The sequence below is a fragment of the Macrotis lagotis genome, chromosome 3 (assembly GCF_037893015.1).
Source record: "Macrotis lagotis isolate mMagLag1 chromosome 3, bilby.v1.9.chrom.fasta, whole genome shotgun sequence".
In the NCBI taxonomy this organism is placed as follows: domain Eukaryota; kingdom Metazoa; phylum Chordata; class Mammalia; order Peramelemorphia; family Peramelidae; genus Macrotis; species Macrotis lagotis.
Window position 1 is genome coordinate 292,264,844 of NC_133660.1, and position 23,397 is coordinate 292,288,240.

The 23,397-nt window shown below is 37.2% G+C and overlaps 2 protein-coding genes across 2 annotated transcripts in view; both read left to right on the top strand.

The window, feature by feature from the left end:
- Window positions 1–23,397, top strand: part of LOC141516680 (olfactory receptor 5B12-like) — a 70,172-nt gene that overhangs the window by 21,573 nt on the left and 25,202 nt on the right. The window lies entirely within an intron of this gene.
- Window positions 2,557–3,492, top strand: LOC141516678 (olfactory receptor 5B3-like). Its single transcript, XM_074227675.1, has one exon. The coding sequence runs from the start codon at window positions 2,569–2,571 to the stop codon at window positions 3,490–3,492; it is 924 nt and encodes a 307-aa protein (XP_074083776.1). The 5' UTR covers window positions 2,557–2,568.

Below are 23,397 nucleotides of genomic sequence, written 5' to 3' on the forward strand. Positions count from 1 at the left end.
AAATTCATTCAAATAATTCAGTTCAATGAGTATTTATTAGTTGTCCAGTATGAGCCAGTCATTGATAATTTGCAAATTAAGAATAATAAACCCACAACAATTCTTGCCATCAAAAACTGACATTCCACTGGGAGAAAACTGCATACAAAGAAGTCAATACAGCATATATTCCAAGACAATATGAATTATTCAAGTAGGGAACCCTAACCACAGAGAGAATAGGAAAGTTATGAATAAAGGAGTTAGTAATTAATTTCAATCTTATAAGACATCAGGGATTCTTAGAGCTATATCACAGAAATGGTCCATTTGAGGCATGAGAGAGTTTGAAAAAGACACACAGTTTGAACATGGAAGATCATGAGTTACAAAATATATGAGATCAGTATGCCTAAAATGGGAAATATATGAGAGGATAAATGTGAAATATATCTAGATAGATACATTAGAGAGTAATGTTAAGGGACTTAAGATGTCAAACACACAGACACATACTCACACATTTTGGAAGCAGTAGACATCCTATGAAGGCCCCTTCATGTCCTGAAGCAATAGAATGTCAAGGCAGATCTATGCTTTAGAAATGATGGGCAATTGTTTTGAACATGTGTTTCTCAAGAATGATTGTTTTTCAGAAATAGAGACATTAGGACATTATTTTAGGTGATAGAAAAAGGAGGAAATAGAAAAAGAGATAATGAAAATAAAATATTAGGAGTGATAGTTGGACAAATTCCTGTAGTATGGCAGATACTCTAGTAGATTTTGTGCTGGATGTATCCTGATTTTTAAGTCTTTATACCCTACTTCTTTCATCCTTCATCTTAGCAGAAAAAGTGTCTTCTTTCTTGAATTCTTCTTTCCCTTATTCTATACACTGATGATAATGATGCTAAACTTCATTAACCCATATTCTTTTCTCCTTTTACTTTATTTTAAGGAAAGCGATGATTTTATAAAAGAGTTCTTTCTCTTATATTCATCTCCTTGTCAATGTAAACGTTTTAATTTCTGTTCTCCATTTACCCTCTTCTTTTTTCCCTCTGACAACAATTTTGTTGTCCAATTGAATTCCATACATTTATTTAGTGTGTGACTTTTATACATACACATGTGTGTATGCATATATGTATATATATATGCACAAATATACACATAATATCATCTAATAGCATTAGTCTGGGGACAAAATGAACTTATATTTAAGAAATAATCTATAAACATCGTTGTGCTATTTCACTGCTGGTTTTTGTTATTGTTTTGGGCGGTGGTTAGATGGTGCTGAAGATGGGTTGCCAGATCTGAAATCAGGAAGACTGAATTCAAATCTGGCATCAGATACTTACTAACCTTTTTATCCTTGGGAAATAACTTAATCCTGTTTGCCTTAGTTTCCTCTTCAATTAAATTAAGTGGATAAGGAAATGATATATCCCTTCAGTATCCATGAAAACCTTAAATGAAATCAGATAGTCAGATATGACTGAAAAGTGAGTGAACCACAACATTGCTGTCAGAGGAATGAGCTAAATGGGGAAAAGAAACTAAGAAATTCATATGGATGTGGTGATGAGCATAAGAGAAAGCAATCTTTTATAAAATCATCTCTTCCCCTAAAATAAAGTGAAAGGAGGAGAGAATATAGGTTAATGAAGATTAGCAACATTGTCATCATTGTGTGGAATAGATCAAAGAACAAATTCAGGAAAGAAGACAACTTTCTTTGTTAAGATGAAGGATGAAAGAAGTACTGTAGGAAGACTTAGAAGAGAGGAAAATATTTGAGAATAATATATTTTGCAAAGTGGTATCAGGAATTAATTGGAGATGATTAAATAAATTGTTCTAGGTTTGTGAGGACTCAAATGAGAGATAATAACATGAATTTGTAGTGAACTCAGTCATTAGTACATTAATAGGACTAGAAAATATGAATATTAGACCTAACATAGAGTTGAATTAATTGGTGTAACTGTCAAGAACACTAACAGGCATTAGAATATGGTAATATCAGTCAACCACACGGTCAAGATTATGAGGACAATGGAGGCAGATCAGAATAAGGTTGATGGACTTGCAAAACACTGAAGGATATGGCACCTGGTGTTCAGAATAAGGGTTCAATTAGTTTTGATAGGCAGTGATATAGAATATGTGACGGAGAGATAAAGCATTGTTATTCAAGAGAGAAATTTCAGAGTCCTGAATCATGGAAGTAGAAAAATAATGAGTAATGGTTCAATCATGGATATAAACATTTCTCTCAATGACTCAAGTAGAACCGATACAGAAATCATAGATGCTGAGAAAATTAAAATTCAGTAATAAAAGCTCATTAATAAGTGAAGGAGATTTTCCTAATTGCAATATGTTATGAAAAAAATTATATTTATACTACTGATATTGAGTTACATTTAATCTACATAAAATATCTTGTCATACAAGAAGCTCATAGTTTCATATTTCAATAAAACAGATGATTTTATGACCCTGACAACATATTGATTACTGCCAGAAATTATCATTTTTCTTTTTCCAGGTGAATCACCTAAATCTTTAAAGTCATTGATGGAAAATGGATCAGAGGTTAAGGAGTTCATACTTGTGGGAATATCAGATGTGTTAGAGTTTCAAGTGCCCCTCTTTTTAATTTTCACTATCATCTACCTCATTACCCTGGTGGGGAATCTGGGGATGATAATCCTGATCTCTTGGGATCCCCATCTTCACAAACCCATGTATTTTTTCCTCAGTAACCTCTCTCTGGTGGATTTTGGCTATTCTTCAGCTATCACTCCAAAAGTAATGGCTGGGTTCCTTCCAGGGGACAAGATTATTTCCTACAATGGATGTGCTGCACAGTTATTCTTCTTTGTATTCTTAATTAGTGTTGAAAACTGTCTCTTAGCTGTAATGGCCTATGATCGCCATGCAGCTGTGTGTAAGCCCCTCCATTACACCACCCTCATGACATCCAGTATATGTACTCGTTTGGCCATTGGCTGCTACTTCTATGGTTTCCTTACTTCTGCCATTCTCACAGGAAACACTTTTATACTCCACTTCTGTAAGTCAAATGTGGTGCATCACTTCTTTTGTGATATTCCACCACTCATGGCTCTCTCCTGCTCTGACATACACATTAATGAAGTAGTTGTTGTCTATGTAGCATCATTTAACTGTTTTATTGCTTTTTTCATCGTTTTGATATCCTATTCTGTCATCCTTATCACTATCTTGAAGATGCACTCATCTGAGAGCCGGCAGAAAGCCTTTTCCACTTGCGCTTCTCATCTCATAGCTGTGTCTATTTTTTATGGGACAGTAATCTTCATGTATTTACAACCAAGTTCTAGTCATTCCATGGACACAGATAAAGTTGCATCAGTCTTCTACACTACGATCATTCCCATGTTAAATCCTCTGGTATACAGTCTGAGGAACAAAGATGTGAAAAGTGCTTTTAAGAAAATCATGAGTGGGAAAAAATGAGCATTCATGTTCTCTTTAATCAGCAATAAACTTTTCAATGACTTCTCTTGTCCACTTTCACCTTCAAAGCACACCTTTTCTTTATCCTTGGAGTATAAATCCTTTGATCCTAATGAGAAGAAAGGAATCATTGGAAAAGACCCTAATGTTGGGAAAATTGATTACAAGAGGAAAAGAGATTCTCAAAGGAAGAGACGAATAGTCTTATGGAACCAATGAATGAACTTGGGCAGACTTTAGGATGTAGTGGAGAATAGAAGGACATGGAGCACAATGCTCAACAAGCTTATGAAGAGTTAGACAATGACTGAATAACAACAACAAAATATCTGTGTCCTTCAAGCCATTCCTCTTATCATTCCAGGACTCTGAATATTCTCTGATCCAGAACCAGAGAATCTTGTCCCTTTTTCACCTTCCTAAATTTGATTCAGTGACATATAATTTTCATAAGTTTGGCAAGTTTCAAAATTTTATTATAGTACTATCCCTTTATTGAGGATTTGTTAAAAGTTTAATAAACTATCCGATCATTTTTTCAACTTACATATTTAGAATATTTCTTGGAATTAAGAAGTAGAAACAGAACTTTAACAATTACATCATGTTCATAATCCTATCAGAGAAAATTTAATTGATTCTATATGTTTTTTATTGATTTTATTTATGGTTAATTGATTTTGTCCTGTAACTTGATAAGTCATAGTTCTATGATTCTTTTTTAAATTTAAAATTTAGTTAACCTATAAAGGATTTAGTTTATAAATCCAGTTATTTTGCTATTGTTGTGCTATTTTTCCCTCAAACTTTGGGGTATGTGACCTCCCATAAGAGATTCTGGCACCTCAAGACTAAACTTTAGGGATGTCTAGTTTGCCCTTCAAAGAAATCTGGATGCTTATTTTTTTCCTTTTAATGAATACTTCAAAGTCATCAGAAGGAAACAAGGGATTGTTGCTAGCCTCCCATCACAAATTTCAAGCCACTTATATTGTTCCCTGTGTCCTGACTATGGCACTAATTATGGAAACTTTCATCCCTAGATGCTACTACTCTGTTCTTTGTTTTTGTTCTGCACTCACCCAAACCTATAGGTTAAAAGGGGATCTTTGGCTAGAAACTCAGACACCAATTGACTCTTTTAATGGCAAGTAGCATTCTTCTGTTAATAAATCAATATTTTGCTTTTATCAACATGCTTCAGTTGGCCTTTTTGTTAGATCCACTTATATTAAATCACAGACATAAATCAGAATATTACATGGCATAGAATAAGAATTTAACAGATGTTTATTGTCTAATTATCTACTTTGCAAGCAGATCAATCCTCTCGTCTTTGTGTCTTACTTTTCCATACAATCTAAATGAAGTTGAGTCACAATCCTCTTACCTTGTTCATGACTGATTTCAGTTTCTCCTTTTCTCCCAGAGATATCTCTAGATTTTTATTTATTTAAAAGCCATATATAATTCAAAATTGAGTGTTTAAACATATCCAACTCCTAACAGAGTAACTGCCAAATAGTATGTGCTTGGGGCAGCTAGGTGGTAGAGTAGGTAGAGTACTGGCCCTGTGGTCAGGAGGACCTGAGTTCAAATCCGGCTTCAGACACTTAATAATTACCTAGCTGTGTGGCCTTGGGTAAGCCACTTAACCCCATTGACTTGCAAAAAAAAAAAAAAGAAAAATAACCTAAAATATAGTATGTACTTAACAGCTGCTTAGTTTTGGAAATAGTATTTTATTTTTTCCAAATACATGTAAAGATTGTTTGCAATATTTGATTTTAATAAAATTTGGAGTTTCAATTTTTTCTTCCCCTCTCTGCACGCAATCTGATATAGCTTATACACTTGTAATCATGTAAACATATTTCCACATTAGTCACATATAAAATAAAAACAGAACAAAAACAAAAAGTCCAATAATTAAAAAAAAACCCAAAACCAGAAAACAAAAGTGAAAATAGTAGGCAAACAAGAAATTGCATTTGGCATTCCAAACTCTTAATAACCTAAGCACTACTAATCTTTCTAGTATCCTAACATGTTACACCTTTACTGACCTTATGGTTCTTTCAGTAATAATTAGTTCTAAACTATCTTTGTCTGTCCCCCTTTCCTGGAAGGCTCTTTCTCTTCTGTTCTGACTACTGATATGCTTGGTTTCCTTTAAGTGTCAACTAATATTCTCAATCCATCAGTAAATTTTCCCAATCTCTATTAATTCTGGTTTTTTCCCAATCTCTAATTAATTCTGGTGTCTTCTCTTTTTAATCACTTCTTATTTAACTTGCATTTATTTAGTTTTGTATATATTAGATTGCAAGTTGTCTGCCCCATTAGACTGTAAGCTTTTTTTTTTTAGTTTTTTTTTTTTTGCAAGGCAAATGGGGTTAAGTGGCTTGCCCAAGGCCACACAGCTAGGTAATTATTAAGTGTCTGAGACCGCATTTGAACCCATGTACTCCTGACTCCAGGGCAGGTGCTTTATGCACTGAGCCACCTAGCCGCCCCTAACTGTAAGCTTTTTGAGGGTAGGCATTCTCTTGTATTCCTGGCACTTATCACAATGTCTGGCACTTAATAGATACTTCATAAATCTTTATGGAATTGAATTGAATCCAAAATTTTTGTTGCTATTCAGAGATATTCTACTTTTTGTGACCCCATTTGGAGTTTTCCTGTCAGAGAGACTGGAGTGACATTCCATTTCCTTATCCAACTCATTTCTCTATTGAGGAAACTAAGACATACAGTGCTAAGTGACTTGCCTAGCAGCCCACAGATAGTGACTGACACCAGTTATCAAAGAGTTGATCCTTCCTGATTCCATGCCCAGTACTATGGATAAATAATAACAATATAAATGACAATTCTACCTAAATTATAATACTTACTCAGTGGCATATCAACAAAATTATCAAAGATTTCTGTTAATTACCAAAAATAGTAACTAATTTGTATGAAGGAACAAAATTTCAAGAATCTGAAGGGCACTAATGAAAAACAAAATACAAAGGAAGGTGGATCAGTCCTATTAGAGCTAAAATTATGCTTTAAAACACCAGTCATAAAAAGTGTTTGGTACTGGATAGGAAATAGAGTGTGGGTCAGTGGAAAAGATTGACTTCAAAAGAAATAGTAGTAAATGGCTATAGAAATCTACTGTTTGATAAACTCAAAAACTCCTACTTTCAGGAGAACTCATTCTTTAACAAAAACTGCTGGGAAAACTGCAAGATAGTCTGCAGAAGCTAGGCATAGATCAACATCTCATTCCCTTTATCAAGAAAAGCTTGAAATGGATACAGGATTTTGACCTAAAAGGTGGTACCAAAAGACAATTAAGAGAACAAGGAATAGTTTATCTTTCAGAGCTATGGAAAAGGGAGCAGTTTGTGAACAAAGAAGGGAAAGAGAACATAATAGAAGAAAATGGATACTTTTGATTACATTATGTTGAAAATGTTTTGAATCAAAACCCCAATAAACTGAGATGATAAAGGAATGCAGTGTTTCTGATAATGTATGCATGAGTATTTCTGATAAAGTATGCATAAACTAAATTTTATAGAGAATGGAATCAAATTTATATGGATAACAGTCAATCTTCAATTCATAAATTGTCAAAGGATATGATTAACTAGTTCTCTGATGAAGAAATCAAAGTAATCTCTAGTATAAAATATGAATCTTTATTGATTAGAGCAATTAAGTTAAAGTAATTCTGAGGAACCACCTCATACCCATCAGGTTTACGAAATAAAAGGTAAATGATGAATGTTGGAAGGAATGTGAGAAAACTGGAATGCTAATGCATTTTTTGATGGATTTGTGAAATGATTTAAACATTCTGGAGAGGGATTTGGAACTACACTCAAAACAGCAACAAAATTGGATCCAGCTGTATAACTACTAGGTCTGCACACCAAAGAGAACACAAAAAAATGATAAAAAAATCCCATATGTACAGATATTTATAGCAGCTTTTTGTGTTTGCAAAGAATTGGAAATTGAAGGGGTTACTCATCAATTGGGGAATGGCTGAACAAACTGTGGTATATGAATGTGTTGGAACACTATTGTTCTGTAAGAAATTACGAGAAATGGAACTGCAGAAAAGTTTGGAAAGAATTGCATGAATTGATGCTGAGTGAAGTGAGCAGAACCAGAAGAACATGATACAAAGTAACAGCAATAGCATATGAGGATCAACTATGATGGACTTCCTTTACTCAGCAGTACAATAATGAAAAGCAGTTCTAAAGAACTTGTGAGAGAAACTATCATCCACATCCACAGAAGGTACTTTGGTATCTGAATGCAGATCAATGCTTATTGTTTTCAATTTTTAAAATATGTTTAATATATTATTTTTTTCCATTTCATTTCCTTATTTGGTTTAATTTTTCTCTCACAACATAAATAATATGAATATTGTTGAACATATGTATGACTTATTTTAGATTGCTTTCTATCAGGGGAGAGGGGCAGGAAGGGAAGGGTAGAAGGAAGAAAAATGTGAAATTCAAACCCTTCCAAAAATATGATTGTTGAAAATTATCTTTGCGCATAATAGGACAATTATATAAATAAAAGGTTGGGGGAAAATGCATGGTTCATTTTTAAAAGTACAGAAGACATTAGTGAGCTACTAGATTAATATCAGTAAACATTACATATGGAAGAAAAATACCAATGCCATAAACAAGCACATTGTTATCCTAAATGTCCTAGCTGATGATCCTGCTCTCCTCTGCCCTTTCAGATTTGTTAGTATTGTTCAGTGATTCAAATGAAGCCATTGACATTGTCTTTGATTTTTCTCGGCAAAGATGTTTTCCATTGCCTTCTTTAGTACATGACTTTTGGGCATTTTTTTATGTCTCATTAGCATCATTTTCTTGGATATAATTATTGATTATTTTATTTGCTGTTTTATTCATCCATTTTTAAAAAAAATAAGTTATTTAATTTCCAATTAATTTTTGGTTTATCTTTCCATGCCTCTTTATTAAATGTAATTTTTATTGCATCACGGTCTGAGAAGTTTGCATCTACTATTTCTGCCTTTCTGCATTTTATCACAAAGTTTTTGTATTCTAATACATAGTCAATGTTGGTATAGGTGCCATGTACTGCCAATTTCCTTCTCAAATAACTTAAATCACTCTCTAGAATTGGGTCTCCATACATGAGCATAGCGAAATTTATCACCTATTGCATCACTTTGGGGAAAAATATTTTCTTGGTTCTTTTCCCATGTTGCTTCTAATTCCCTATTCATGTAAAGCTTATTTGTTTATACTTAAAATAATGGTCTTTCACTTAAAATATCAAATTAAAGGAGCAATAAGTAACCCTCAAGATTGCAAAACATATTATTCTTTTGCAAAGTCCCATTTAGTACAAATAATGAAAATGGAAAAGGATCTAGGACCATTGTTCTCAAAGTGTAGTCTAGCAATTCTTGGGAGTCTACGACATCCTTGTAAAGGATGTGCAATACTAAAATTATTTTCCCAAGGATACTCAGAAATTCAAATTTATAGTATGGAAAATGTCAGTAGATATAACACATAAACAAAAGCTGTAATGGGAGGCCTTACTATTTTTAAGACTGTTGAGGACATTTGCTTTTGCTAATAGTTATGTTATTTGACTTTTGAAGTGCTTTCTGACTTTAAATCTGTGATTTAGTGATTCTAATATTGTATGACAGTGAATTTATGAATAAGTAGAAAGAAACCAGCTTCTGGGTTAAGAACTCATTATCTGAAAAGAAACTTCTTAGAAAAATTGGAAAATGGTAGAGCCAAAACCAGGCAAACCAATATCTCACACCCTATAGCAAGATAAGGTTGAAATGAGTACATGATTAAGTCATAAAAGATGATACTATAAGCTTATCAGGAGAACACAGAGTTGTTTATCTGTCAGATTTATAGAAAGAGGAGGAGTTTGTGAATAAACAAGAGAAAGAGAATATTAAAAATACAAAATGGATATTTTTGATTACTTTAAATTAAAAAAAATGGTTTTACACAAATAAAACCAATACAGCCAAGATTAGAAGAAATGGTTGCTTGGTTCTTATCCTTAATTATCAAAGAAGACAAAAATTCTATCACTAAGCTTGAGACAAGTTCCATGTCCAACTGTGGCTGATCAGACCAATACGAACACAGAATACTCAACCATAGGTTGATATTTAATATTTATTCTAATTTTGTATAAATGTTTTTTATACATTAATAAATATTCTTGTTTAAGTGTAAACAAAATATCCCCTCCCCCCAAAAATATAGACTCACTTGAGTGATAAAGTAAAGGGGAGAGAAAAAATTAGAATTCAAAAAATAATAATAGTAATAATTGTAGGTATATTCAGGTGGCGCAATGGATGGAGCATCAGCCCTGGACTCATGAACACCCAAGCCTGCATCTAGCCCCATACACCTGACAATTACCCAGCTGTATGACATGCAAGCCACTGAAACCCGACTGCCCTGCAAAAACAAAAAAAAAAAGAAAAAACCCCAAATAAAATAAAATAGTAATGATAGGGGTGGCTAAGTGGCAGACAGAGCATTGGCCCTTGAGCCAGGAGCACCTGGGTCCAAATCTGGCCTCAGACACCCAACGATTACCCTGCTATGCGGCCCCAGGTGGGCCACCCAGCCCCATTTGCCCTGCACCCCTCCAAAAATAACAATAATAAAAAATGTGCTTGAGTCTTTGTTCCAACACCAATAACTCTGTCGTGAGTTGGTCACATTTCTAATGATAAGTCCATGGCAAAAGTTACTTCCATATTTTTCCACTGTTGCCATTGTTGATCACAACTCCCTCCTTTTGTATTTCTCCACTACCATGTACTATATTTTCTCTCTCCTTTCACTGACTCTGCTGTAGGGCAGCTGAGTGGTGCAGCAGACAGATCCCTGGCCCTGGGGCCAAGAGGCCCTGAGCACTCATATCACCCCCTAGGCCCAGCATACACCTGGCCCTATGGTCCCGGGCAGGCCTTCCAATCCCAGCCCCTTGAAAGAAGTAAAAAAAGAAAATGTGTTATATCTGACCACTCTCCCCCCATGGTTCATCCTCTCCTCCATCACTCACATCCCCTCTTTCCCCCTGTTCCCCCCTCCTTCTTACTCCAGATGCCTATACCCCATTGAGTATATACACTGTTTCCTCTCCTAGACACCTCTGATGAGAGTGAAGATTCCCTCATTCCCCCTTGCCTTCCCCCTTCCATATCATTGCAGTAGCTCATTGTAATAAAGAAAAACCTTATTATATGAAATATCTTGGCCTATTCCCCCTCTTCTTTTTCTTTCTCTCATTACATTTCCCCTTTTTTTCTATTGATTCCATTTTTACACCATATTTTATCTTTGAATTCAGCTTTCTCCTGTGCTTCAACTATAAAAGCTCCCTTTACCTGCTCTATTAACTGAGAAATTTCACATGAGTATTATCAGTGTCATTTTTCTATGCAGGAATACATGCAGTTCATCATTATTAAGTCCCTCATATTTTCCCCTTCTCCTCCAATCTCTATGCTTCACCTGAGTCCTGTATCTGAAGATCAAACTTTCTGTTCAGCTCTGGCCATTCCAACAGTAACATTTGAAATTCCCCTGGTTCATTGAAAGTCCATCTTTTTCCCTGGAAGAGTACATTCATTTTTGCTGGGTAGTTGTTTCTCGGTTGCATTCTAAATTCTTTTTCCTTCTGGTATATTATATTCCAAGCCCTACGAGCTTCCAATGTAGCTACTGCTAAGTCCTATGAGATCCTGACTACAGCTCCATGATATTTGAACTCTGTCCTTCTGGCTGCTTATAATATTTTCTATTTGACTTGGGAGTTCTGGAACTTGGCTATAATATTCCTAGGAGTTGGTTTTTTGGGATCTCTTTCTTGGGGGGATCCATGGATTCTCTCCATTTCTATTTTGCCCTCTGCTTCTAGAATATCAAGGCAATTTTCCTGTAGTAATTCTTTGAAAATGATGTCAAGGCTCTTTTCCTGATCATGAATTTCAGGTATTCCAATAATTTTTAAATTATCTTTCCTACGTCTGTTTTCCATATCAGTTGTTTTTTGAATGAGATATTTCACATTTTCTTTTAATTTTTAATTTTTTTGGTTTTGAAGTATTGATTCCTGATTTCTGGTAAATTCATCAATCTCCCTGAATTCTGTTCTTTGTCTGAAGGATTTGTTCTCCTCAGAGAGCTTTCTTATCTCTTTTTCCATCTGGCCAATTTTACTTTTTAAAGCATTCTTCTCCTCCATAACTTTTTGAACTGTTTTATCCATTTGACCTAAGCTTGTTTTTAGCATGCTATTTTCTTCAGCATTATTTTGGATTTCCTTGACTAGGCTGCTAACTTCAATTTCATGTTTTTCCTGAAGCTCTCCTTTCTTTTCTCAGTTTTTCTTCTAACTCCCTCATTTGATTTTCAAAGTCTTTTTTGAGCTCTGTCATAGCCTGTGCCCAATTTCTGGTTTTTTTGGAGTCTTTAGATGCAGGAGTTTGTGCTTCCTTATCTTCAAACTGAGTATTTTGTTCCTTCTTGGGCTCATTTGCAAAATATTTCTCAATGGTGTTCCTCTTTTTTCTCTGCTTGCTCATTTTCCCAGCCTTAGTCTGTTTTGGGGGTGCTTCCTGAGCTTTTTGGGACACTCCCACAAGGGTCTCAGTATGTGAGGCTGTGTCCTCCCTCCTGGTCTGTGAATGACCATATGTGCCCCCCTTTGCCATGGGGCTGAAGTGGGGGGGCTAGACTATGATCAAGATCTGAATGTGTTCAGAGCCCCAGAGTCCTGTTCCAGGGGCAGAGGACAGAGCTCTGTAGTCTCTCTTCACTCCCCTCCCTAGGTTCAATTGGCTCATGCCCTGGGGGCTCTTGCTTACTGGCTCCTCCTGTTTCTGTTCCTAGATCTGGGTTGTGTTGGCCAGGCTGCTCTCTGTGTGCCCTGAGGGCTGGGCTTCAAGTGCTCCCTCTGGCAGAGGTCCGCTTCTGTTCCCCCAGTTTGTGCCTGGTGCTCCCTGGGGTGTAGCTCTGGAGACTCCCCTGCTGCTGTGAGCCATGGCTCCCAGCTCCCTGCGGCTGCCTCTGGGAGGCTGCAGTTCTTTCGCTCTGGCGGGCCACCCCTCTGGCGGGCCACCCCTTTAACCCCAGGGAGAAGAGCCTTTCTGCTCTTTTCCAGGTTACCTTGAGTAGGAGAACTGCCTCACTGGGTCCCTCTGTGGGTTTTGTCTCTCAAAAGTTTAGTTAGAGTCCTTAGTTTCAAAGATTTATGAGAGAGCGCATAGGACAAGATCCGCTCTTGTTGCCATCTTGGCTCCGCCCCCTCAGCCACAGGTTGAGCACAAACAGTTCAAGTGAACACCTGAGGTGGGTACTCAAAACTTATGGATGTCATGTTTCATTTGAGCTGCTTCAACTCTGCCCTTCTCAAAGAGCACAGCACCCTCACTGATGAGGGCCATGCTGGGTTGTCTTGTGCCTGTGTAGCTCATGTTGCACAATAAATTCCAAAATCCTTAAGAGAGACCTTCAGTGTGTCCCAGTATCCCTTCTTCTGACCCACTTGTGAGTGCTTGCCCTGTGTGAGTTCTTTACAGAATAGTGTTTTTTGGTAAGTATCCTCCTGGCATTCTAACAACATGACTAGCCCATCGAAGTTGTATTCTCTGTAGTAATATTGGAATGCTAGGCATTTTAGCTTGGGCACGTACCTCAGTGTTGGTATCTTCTCCTGTCAGGTGATCTTCAGAATCTCCCTAAGACAATTTAAATGGAAATTATTTAGTTTCCTGACATGGAGCTGGTAGACTGTACAAGTTTCACAGGCTTATAGCAATGCCATCAGCATGATGGTTCTTTCGATCTTTAGTTTGGAGTGCCAACCTCATTGTCAATGTTTACCTCCCTGGAAAGGATAATTCCAGGGTAAGTGAACTGGTCCATCCTACTCCAAAGTTCTCCATTTGTTGTAATTGATCCTTCCACATTTGTATGTTGTACTGCTGGCTGATGGAGCATCTGTATTTACTTTGTATTAATTTTTAGACCAAAATTAGCACAAGCAGCAGAGAATAGATCCATTCGTTTATATTTTTTTTTTGTATTTCAGCTTCAGTGGCTACAATGAGTGCACAATCAGCTGCAAAGAGATGATGCATCTACACTCCCTCTATTTTTGTTCTTGGCCTATAACCTTTTCAAGGTGAAGAATTTGCTATCAGTATGATAGGTGACCTTGAGGCCATGTTCATACTGAGTGAAGGCTTTTGATAACATGACTGCAAACATCATGCTAAAGCATCATGGGAGCAAGGAAAATTCATGGTTTCACTCCATTGGTGACTGGGAATTCTGTAGAGCATTGACCACTATCCAGAATCCTGGCAAGCACGCTGTCATAAAATTGCTGTAGAATACTGATGAATTTCTCCAGGCAATCAAATTTAGACATAATTTTTCATAAACCCTTATGACTAACAGTATCAAAGCCTTGATCAGATCTACAGATATTCTATATAGGCCTCTGTTCAGTTTCTAGCTTTTTTCCTGGAGTTGTCAGACAGCAAGCACCATACTGCCTGTTCCTTGACCCTTTCTGAAGTCACACTGGCTACCAGAGAGGTGACCACCTTCCAGGTGAAGGATCAGTCTATGAGAAGGATTATAGCATGAATCTTATCAGCAATGGCTAAAAGAGAAATACTTCTGTGGTTGACACAGGAAAATCTCTTTTCTTTATCTTTATAGAGATGGATGATAATGGCATTCTTGAAATCTTAGGGGGATAACCAGTTCATGTCATGTAACCTGGAAAATTTCAATCAGCTTTTGAATGACCAATGGACCCCCCCTTCCCCACTTTGTTCCCCACCTTGTAGATCTCAGATGGAATAGAATCAGTACCAGGTGCTTTGCCGTTGGCAAATGCAAGGCTTAAGGAAAGTAATATGATTTTCGATTGAACTCTTCAGGAACAATGTAAAGAATTCAAGAATTATATAGGTCCCTTAAGTTTTGTGAACATTGACTAGCTAAGGGTTATATAATGAAACAAATGGCAGATATGCAGATATGCAAAGGTTATTTTCAGGAGAGGATATATATATATATATATATATATATATATATATATATATATATATATATATGATTTTCTATGTATATCTATATCCATATCTACATCTACATCTATATATCTGATGTGAAAATTTGGTTAAATTTTCTTTGAAAAGATAAACTGATTCTTTATGCAAATTCAAGAATTATCTTTAATGGAGGCTTGCAGTTTTGAGGAAAATTTAATTTCCTCACATTTATGAAAATGGAATATCTTAAAATCAGATGCTTAAAACCAGTAAAGTCTTACGTTTTACACTTTCAGAATGGAGAGGATTTGAGTTCTTCTTCATGGGAAATAATTAGGATTCAAATCTTAGAGAAGTCGATGTTTCATGATAGGAAAAAATAAAAAAATGTGAAATTTTCTCATGTTCCTAAAATAACTTTTGACCTCCTTTTTCTCAAGTTGCTGACTGAAAGATTTAACTTGGGGAATGGTCATGATGTAGAATAAGACTGTTCAAATGTACTCTTTAACAAATGAAGCTGAGCTCTCACTAAAATACAAATCAAAATGCATTGTCTTTTATTCCAATAAAAGTAAGGTTGGACATCTCTAGTGTAGAACACTGAAATCATTTTATCTGTAGAATGATTAGAGTTAGGTTTTACATATTCACATGCATAAATAGTTTATATTCATACATGAATACATAAAGATTATTGTTCCACAGGATAAGGATTCAGGTAGAGAGTACTTTCTGGCACCCATCAACTTACCATCTTCAAAAGGGCAAGAAAGATGAACAAGCAGGGTTTCAAGATGAAAAAAGAGCAGAAAGATACTAAATCCTTCAAATGAAGAAGACAACAATTCACTGCTGTATGTGGAAGAATAAGAGAGTATTGGAAGGGGTAAAATACCACAGGAAAAAAAATGCTGCACCACATTGCAATACATAAGGGAGTATTCTGGTATTTCCTGTTTGAATCGAGGAAACTCAGAAACTTAGAAAACCATAGTGATGGGAAGCCATGATGTTGTAAGGTAGGGGTCTGTAAGAGACACTTATAAATCCACAGCAGTGTGGAGAAAGTTTACATTAACACCTTCGTCACATATGTTGTTATTCAGTCATTTTGGTTGTATACAACTCTTTGTGACCCCATTTTTTTTCTTGACAAAGATGCAGGAATGACTTGCTATTTCTTCAGTTCATGGTACAGATGAGGAACTGAGGCAAACAGGATTAAGTGACTTGTTCAGTGTTACACAGCTAATATCTTAGACTAGATTTGAACCCAGAAAAATACTCAAAACTCAGAGCTAGATTTTAAAACTTTGTTGGCTTATTTTTCTCTCTAAGTTAGCAGAAAAGCTGTTCCTGCTCAGAGAGACACTCTAATCTCTTAAAATGAAACCTTGTGGTAATCATTTTGCCTTGGGCCCTCCCTTTTAATTACAATATAAAATGCAAAATGGATATCTTTTATTGTATTAAATTTAAAAGGTTTTGCACAAATAAAACCAATACAACCAAGATGAAAAGGAATGAAGAAAACTAGGAAAGACATCTTATTGTCATTATTTCTGATAAAATACTCATTTAAAAATACATAGAAAATTATATTAAATTTATAAGAATACAAGTCATTTCTCAATGTTAATCTTTTGGGACAAAGTTTTCTCTGGGTACAAAGAGGGCTCCTTGGTGCACACATCTGAAAATCACATAGTAGTATAATTAGGTCCATGGGGACCCAATCATGATCAATAAATCATGGGTGTATTCAGATGTTACTGTCAGGACTTCTCTGTGGTACACAGAGAATATGGCTGCTCTTAAAGGACAAAAGAAATCAGGACCAAGAGCTCTCTAGGCCTAGATATTATAAATTGTCATGTCACCACATGACAAGAGTTAAATAATTCCTTAGGGCACAGGGATAATGTCTTCTAATATTACAGTTTCAATTCGTTTGAAGAAAAATGTATGATAGGGGAAAGATGGCATATCCAAACATTTAGGGCTTGATAAGTGATGACAATGATGCAAGAGAAAAGGAAAAAACAAGAGAAGCAATGAATTATTTTAAAAATACAAAGAAAAAAGCAAAAGAAATTTCAGAAGGAAAGCAGATAAACAGTACAGTTTTACTATTGAATGAATATAATAAAGATTAAAGCTACATAAAATTAATAACTTCATGTATGCTTGTCTTCTATTATTTGTGCATTGAAATGACTATCTGCTTATAATTATTTAATTCATAATAAAAATAATAAGTAAATTAAAAGAATGAGGCAAAATATTCCTGTATATTTTTCAAATAGTCAATCCCCAAATAAGTGAGAAGTGGAAGAGGAGGACACATCATAGCTTCCTTTCTTCTGGTCTCCGGAAAAGCCACTGCCCTTGTTGAAATGGTCTCCGAAGTTTCTTATTATGCTATTAATTGATAGAACAGTTAGTTCTAAATTCAATGACCCCAGATTGTAATAGTTCTTCTTGAATTTTGATTAAATGAAGGGTCATTCAAGTTTTCTTTATTCTTCTTTCTGCCCTAAATCTACCTGGTTTCAATAGATCATTCTAAAAGCTAAGTTCAAACTTTCACATTTGTGATAAGGAGCAGAATCAGAATTTGAACCCATGTCATCTCACTCCAAAGTAAATGTTTCAAAGATTATACTGTCTGAATATTTAAAATCTCTTATACTCTTTCCCTTGGTAATTTAAGGCTCATTTTATTGCTTGAGATTATATCAAATTGATATAAGTAAATTAAAATATATAGGTCATAAAATATTAGATATAGGAAATACTATTTAACTGTATTTCATATTGTTATAAGTGAGTCTCTGATGCTAAGAAAGGAAAAAGGAATTTCAAAGAGCAGTTGGTAAAACCAGGAAAATAACTGAGTTTTCCAAACTCTGAGATCAATGATATTTTCACCCTGTCAATAAAAAGACTTTGACAGAGTCAGAATCAGAGTAACTTATTTGAATATAATCCTCATTTTACAAATGAGGAAATAATGAAGAAGTATGTTAACTGACCTAAAGTTTAATAGCTATAAAATGTCTAGGGCAAAGTTTAAATTCATTTTTCTTGACTCCACCTCATTTGATCTATTCATTCTATGATTTGACAGAAGATTTGAAAGGAGCCTAATGACATTGAAAACCTATTCTTCAGTTGGAGTTTTAGCTAGGGTGGGATTGACTTCAACTTGTAATAAATGATCAGTGGCTCCTGCATTGATTGATTATGGTCTGTTATGGAAGTGTTCAACCCATCTATCTAGGATCATGTCCCTATTGTTAATCAATGTGGCTCCATCAGCACTGAGTAATTGAGATGAACCATATGTCTTTGGCCCATAAATAGCCAGCATTTCTGTTCCACTATTCTCAACTGTGTTGGCTTACTTTTCCCTCTAATTTAGCAGAAGAGAATGAAAGAATTTGAGAGCTGGGAGATACTTCAATGATCTTGTAATTTAATTCAAACACAAAAGAAGTCTCCACTCTTAACCCTTCCAGAAAAGCATCCAGCTTTTGTTTACAAACTTACAAGATGGGGGGGGGGGGGAGTGGAGTCAAGATGGTAGCATGGGAACAGCCTTTACTAGGAGTTATTTCAGAAATATTCCAAAAACTTTAAAATTATGGCCCTAAACTAAATTTTCAAGAGTTAGAATACACAGAAAGATCTAGTGAGGCAATTCACCAGCCCAAGGTTGTCTGGAAAATCTTGGGAAAACTCTGTTTCATGGGTGTAGAGAGGACAGCAGCAAAACCAGGATCACCTCACTAAAGCAAAGGAGGTCCAGTCTTCCCAGAACAGGCCACTGGACCCCTAGATGCCTGGATCACATGGAGCTCTGGCTCCAGGTAGCAGAAGCAATTTCCTGACCTGGCAACCTAGAGAGCAACAAACACAAGTTTGAAGATCAGTGGGAAAACCTCTGCCAGAGAGAGTGGGATCCAGAACGTTTCTCAGAGCAATGTCCCTCTAGCAAAACTGATTTTTTTTTTCCAGGCGAAAAGAGGGACATTAACAAAGAAAATGAATTTCAATTTTTTTATGAAAAAACCAGAACTGATCCAAAAATTTGATCTTCAAAGATGAAATTTAAGAGATATTTAAAAAGGGAAATGGGGAAAGAAAAATAATGTTATTCAATAATATTAAACTGATTATACCTCTATGTGGGAGAATGATATTCATAACTCTTGAGAAATGAATAGCTATTAGAAGGAGCCAATGTACATAGATGTCATGGCCACAAGTTGATTTTGATGGGATGATTTAAAAAATAAGAATTTTATTTAAAAAAGAGTTTGTACTGAGACAGGAGGACGAGGGGAGGAAGAATGGTGCAAAGTGGATATATGAAGAGGCACAAAGGACATTTTACAATAAAGCAGGGAATGAGAATTTCTTGAATGTTCCTTTTATCAGATTTGACTCCAACTCCAGTGCCTCTGCTCTCCTTCGGAATCATGCTCCCCTGGTCCAGCCCCACTGCTGATGCATAAGCCCGGCTGTGGGGCCCTCAGACTCCTGGTTCCAATTCAGCTGTTGATCTGGCTGATCAGGGGCTGATCCTCCTTCTGAGCCCAGACTCACCTGCCCGAATTTGGCTGCGGAGACAAATCCTGAGGTAGATGTTCTTTCTCCTGGCTTTTCTTACTGGGTTTTGTGGGTCAGATTTATTTTAAGAGGTTTGTTTCATGTGATAGATGGGGAAGAGATCAGGAGACTTTAGAATTGTGCCTATCTTCTCTCTGCCATCTTGGCCGGAAGTCTCACTCCATTGCCCTTTTTTTTTAGGATTAAATTTATTTTTTTATTCTCATTTTGTACAAATTTTTTTTACATTAATAAGATATTATTGTTTACAAGTAAACAAAATACCCCTCCCCCCATGAATATAGATAGACTTGCTTGGGTGAAAAAAGTAAAGGGGAGAGAAAAAATTAACATTAAAAAATAATAGTAATAATTGTAGGTATGGCCAGGTGGCGCAATGGATGAAGCACCAGCCCTGGAGCCATGAGCACCTGAGTCCACATCCAGCCTTGTAAACCCAACAATCACCCAGCCGTGTGACATGCAAGCCACCGATCCCCACTGCCGTGCAAAAACCAAAAAGAAGAAGAAAAAAAAGACCCCAAATAAAATAAAATAGTAATAATAGTAGGGGTGGCTGGGTGGCAGACAGAGCATTGGCCCTTGAGCCAGGAGCACCTGGGTCCGAATCCAGCCCCAGACACCCAAAGATCACCCTGCTATGTGGCCCCAGGCAGGCCACCCAGCCCCACTTGCCCTGTACCCTCCCCCAAATAATCATAACAAAAAATGTGCTTCAGTCTTTGTTCCAACACCAACAACTCTGTCACGGTTGGATCACATTCTTTATGATAAGTCCATCACAAAAGTTACTTCCGTATTTTTCCAATGTTGCCATTGCTGATCGCAACTCCCTCCTTTCTTATTTCTCCACTACCATGTACTATATTTTCTCTCTCCTTTCACTCTCACTCTGCTGTAGGGTCACTGAGTGGCGCAGCAGACAGATCCCTGGTCCTGGGGCCAAGAAGCCCTGAGCCCCCCTACCACCCCTTAGGCCCAGAATCCACCTGGTCCTATGGTCCTGGACAGGCCATCCAATCCCAGCCCCTTGCAAGAAGTAAAAAAGAAAATGTGTTATATCTGACCACTGTCCCCCCATGGTCCATCCTCTCCTCCTTTATTCACATCCCCACCCCTTCCCCCTGCTCCCCCCTCCTTCTTACTCCAGTTGTCTATACCCCATTGAGTATATTTGCTGTTTCCTCTCCTAGCCATCTCTGATGAGAGCAAAGGTTCCCTCATTCCCCCTTGCCTCCCCCCTTCCATATCATTGCAATAGCTCATTGTAATAAAAAAAATCTTATTATGTGAAATATCTTGGCCTATTCCCCCTCTCCTTTTTCTTTCTCCCATTCCATTTCCCTTTTTTTCTATTGACTGCATTTTTACACCATATTTTATCTTTGAATTCAGCTTTCTCCTGTGCTTCAACTACAAAAACTCCCTCTACCTGCTCTATTAACTGAGGAGGTTCATATGAGTATTATCAGTGTCATTTTTCTATGCAGGAAAAAATGCAGTTCATCCTCATTAAGTCCCTCATATTTCCCCCCTCTCCTCCAATCTCCATGCTTCACCTGATTCCTGTATCTGAAGATCAAATCTTCTGTTCAGCTCTGGCCATTCCAAAAGGAACCTTTGAAATTGCCCTGGTTCATTGAAAGTCCATCTTTTTCCCTGGAAGAGGACATTCAGCCTTGCTGGGTAGTTCATTCTTGGCTGCATTCTAAGCTCTTTTGCCTTCCGGTATATTATATTTCAAGCCCTACGAGCTTCCAATGTAGTTGCTACTAAGTCCTGTGTGATCCTGACTGCAGCTCCACAATATTTGAACTATGTCCTTCTGGCTGCTTATAATATTTTCTATTTGACTTGGGAGTTCTGGAATTTGGCTATAATATTCCTAGGGGATGGTTTTTTGGGATCTCTTTCTTGGGGGGATCGGTGGATTCTCTCCACTTCTATTTTGCCCTCTGCTTCTAGAATATCAAGGCAATTTTCCTGTAGTAATTCTTTGAAAATGATGTCAAGGCTCTTTTCCTGATCATGAATTTCAGGTATTCCAATAATTTTTAAATTATCTTCCCTACATCTGTTTTCCATATCAGTTGTTTTTTCAATGAGATATTTCACATTTTCTTCTAATTTTTCATTTTTTGGTTTTGAAGTATTGATTCCTGATTTCTGGTAAATTCATCAATCTCCCTGAATTCTATTCTTTGTCTGAAGGATTTGTTCTCCTCAGAGAGCTTTCTTATCTCTTTTTCCATCTGGCCAATTTTGCTTTTTAAAGCATTCTTCTCCATAGCTTTTTGAACTGTTTTATCCATTTGACCTAAGCTTTTTTTTAGCATGCTATTTTCTTCAGCATTTTTTGGATTTCCTTGACTAAGCTGCTGACTTCATTTTCATGTTTTTCCTGCATCTCTCTCCTTTCTTTTCTCAGTTTTTCTTCCAACTCCCTCATTTGATTTTCAAAGCCTTTTTTGAGCTCTGTCATAGCCTGAGCCTAATTTCTGTTTTTCTTGGAGTCTTTAGATGCAGGAGCTTGTGCTTCCTCATCTTCAGACTGAGTATTTTGATCCTTCTTGGGCTCAATAGTCTTCCTTTTGTTTCTCTGCTTGCTCATTTTCCTAGCCTGGGCCTGGTTTTGGGGTGCTTCCTGAGCTTTTGGGACACTCCCACAATGGTCTCAGTGTGTGAGGCTTTGTCCTCCCTCCTGGTCTGTGAATGACCATAAGCACCCCACTCTGCCACGGGGCTGAGGTGGGGGGGCCCTGCTGTTCTATGGGGGGGGCCTAGACTGCGATCAGGAACTGAATGTGGTCAGAGCCCCAGAGTCCTGTTCCAGGGGCAGAGGACAGAGCTCTGCAGTCTCTCTCTCTCTCTTCACTCCCCTCCCTCAGCTCAATGTGCTCATGCCCTGGGGGCTCCTGCTTACTGGCTCCACCTGCTTCTGTTTCTATATCTGGGCTGCAGAAAGACCAAGCTGCTTGCTGTGTGCCCTGAGGGCTGGGCTCCCTGTGCTCGCTCTGGCAGAGGTCCCCTGCTGTTCCCCCACTTTGTGCCTGGTGCTCCCCAGGGTGCAGCTCAGGAGACTCCCCCACTGCTGTGAGCCACAGCTCCCAGTGCCCTGGGGCTGCCTCCCGGAGGCTGAAGTTCTTTGGCTCTGGCGGGCCACCCCTCTGGCGGGCCGCCCCTCTGGCCCCGGGGAGCAGAGCCTTTCTGCTCTTTTCCAGGTTACCTTGAGTAGGAGAACTGCCTCTCCGGGTCCCTTTGTGTGTTCTGTTTCTCAAAAGTTTAGTTAGAGTCCTTAGCTGATGAGTTTTATCAGAGAGCTCCTAAGACTGGATCCCTTCTTGTCGCCATCTTGGCTCCACCCCCTTTCCATTGCCTTTTACAAGAAAATAGTTGGAAATTACTACAAATGACTAAACAACAAAACACTTAAAATTATTTCTGGAATATGATATTAAGGTTTTAGTCTAAATTTAACTTCTGTCAGATCACTTTTTAAGTTTTCCTGCAGTTAAAATCAAATAATGATTTGTTTAAAATTAGGTTTAATTAAATCCATTAACCAAAAATCATTTACAACAGCTAGGTAGTGCAGTGAATATATAGCACTAACCTTGCAGTGCGGTGGACTGGAGTTCTAATCCAACCTCAGACACTTGACACTAGTTGTGTGATCTCGGGCAAGTCACTTAACCCTGATTGTCTCCCATCCAGGGTCATCTCTAGTTGTCCCAATTCATATTTGGCCACTGGACCCAGATGGTTCTGGAGAAGACAGTGAGACTGATGACTTAGCACAGCACTCCCTCAGTCAAATCCAATTGATGTGCTTTTCATGTTGTCACCTCCTTATGAGCTTTGAGAAGCAAGGACAATCATTATCATCAAACATTTACTATATCCCTACCATATGTCAATGATAATGCTGTGCAGTGAAAATACAAAAAGAAACAAAAGGCAGATTGTGCTCTTAAAGAGATTACAATTTATAGAGGAAGAAAGCAAACATAATATGCAAACAAGCCATATTTAGAGTCTATAGTAAGCATTTAAATGGAGAAGACAATAGAAGTCAAACTGTTTGCAGTCTGCTTGTGGAAAATAGGATTTCAATTAGATTCCCACCCCCTTGA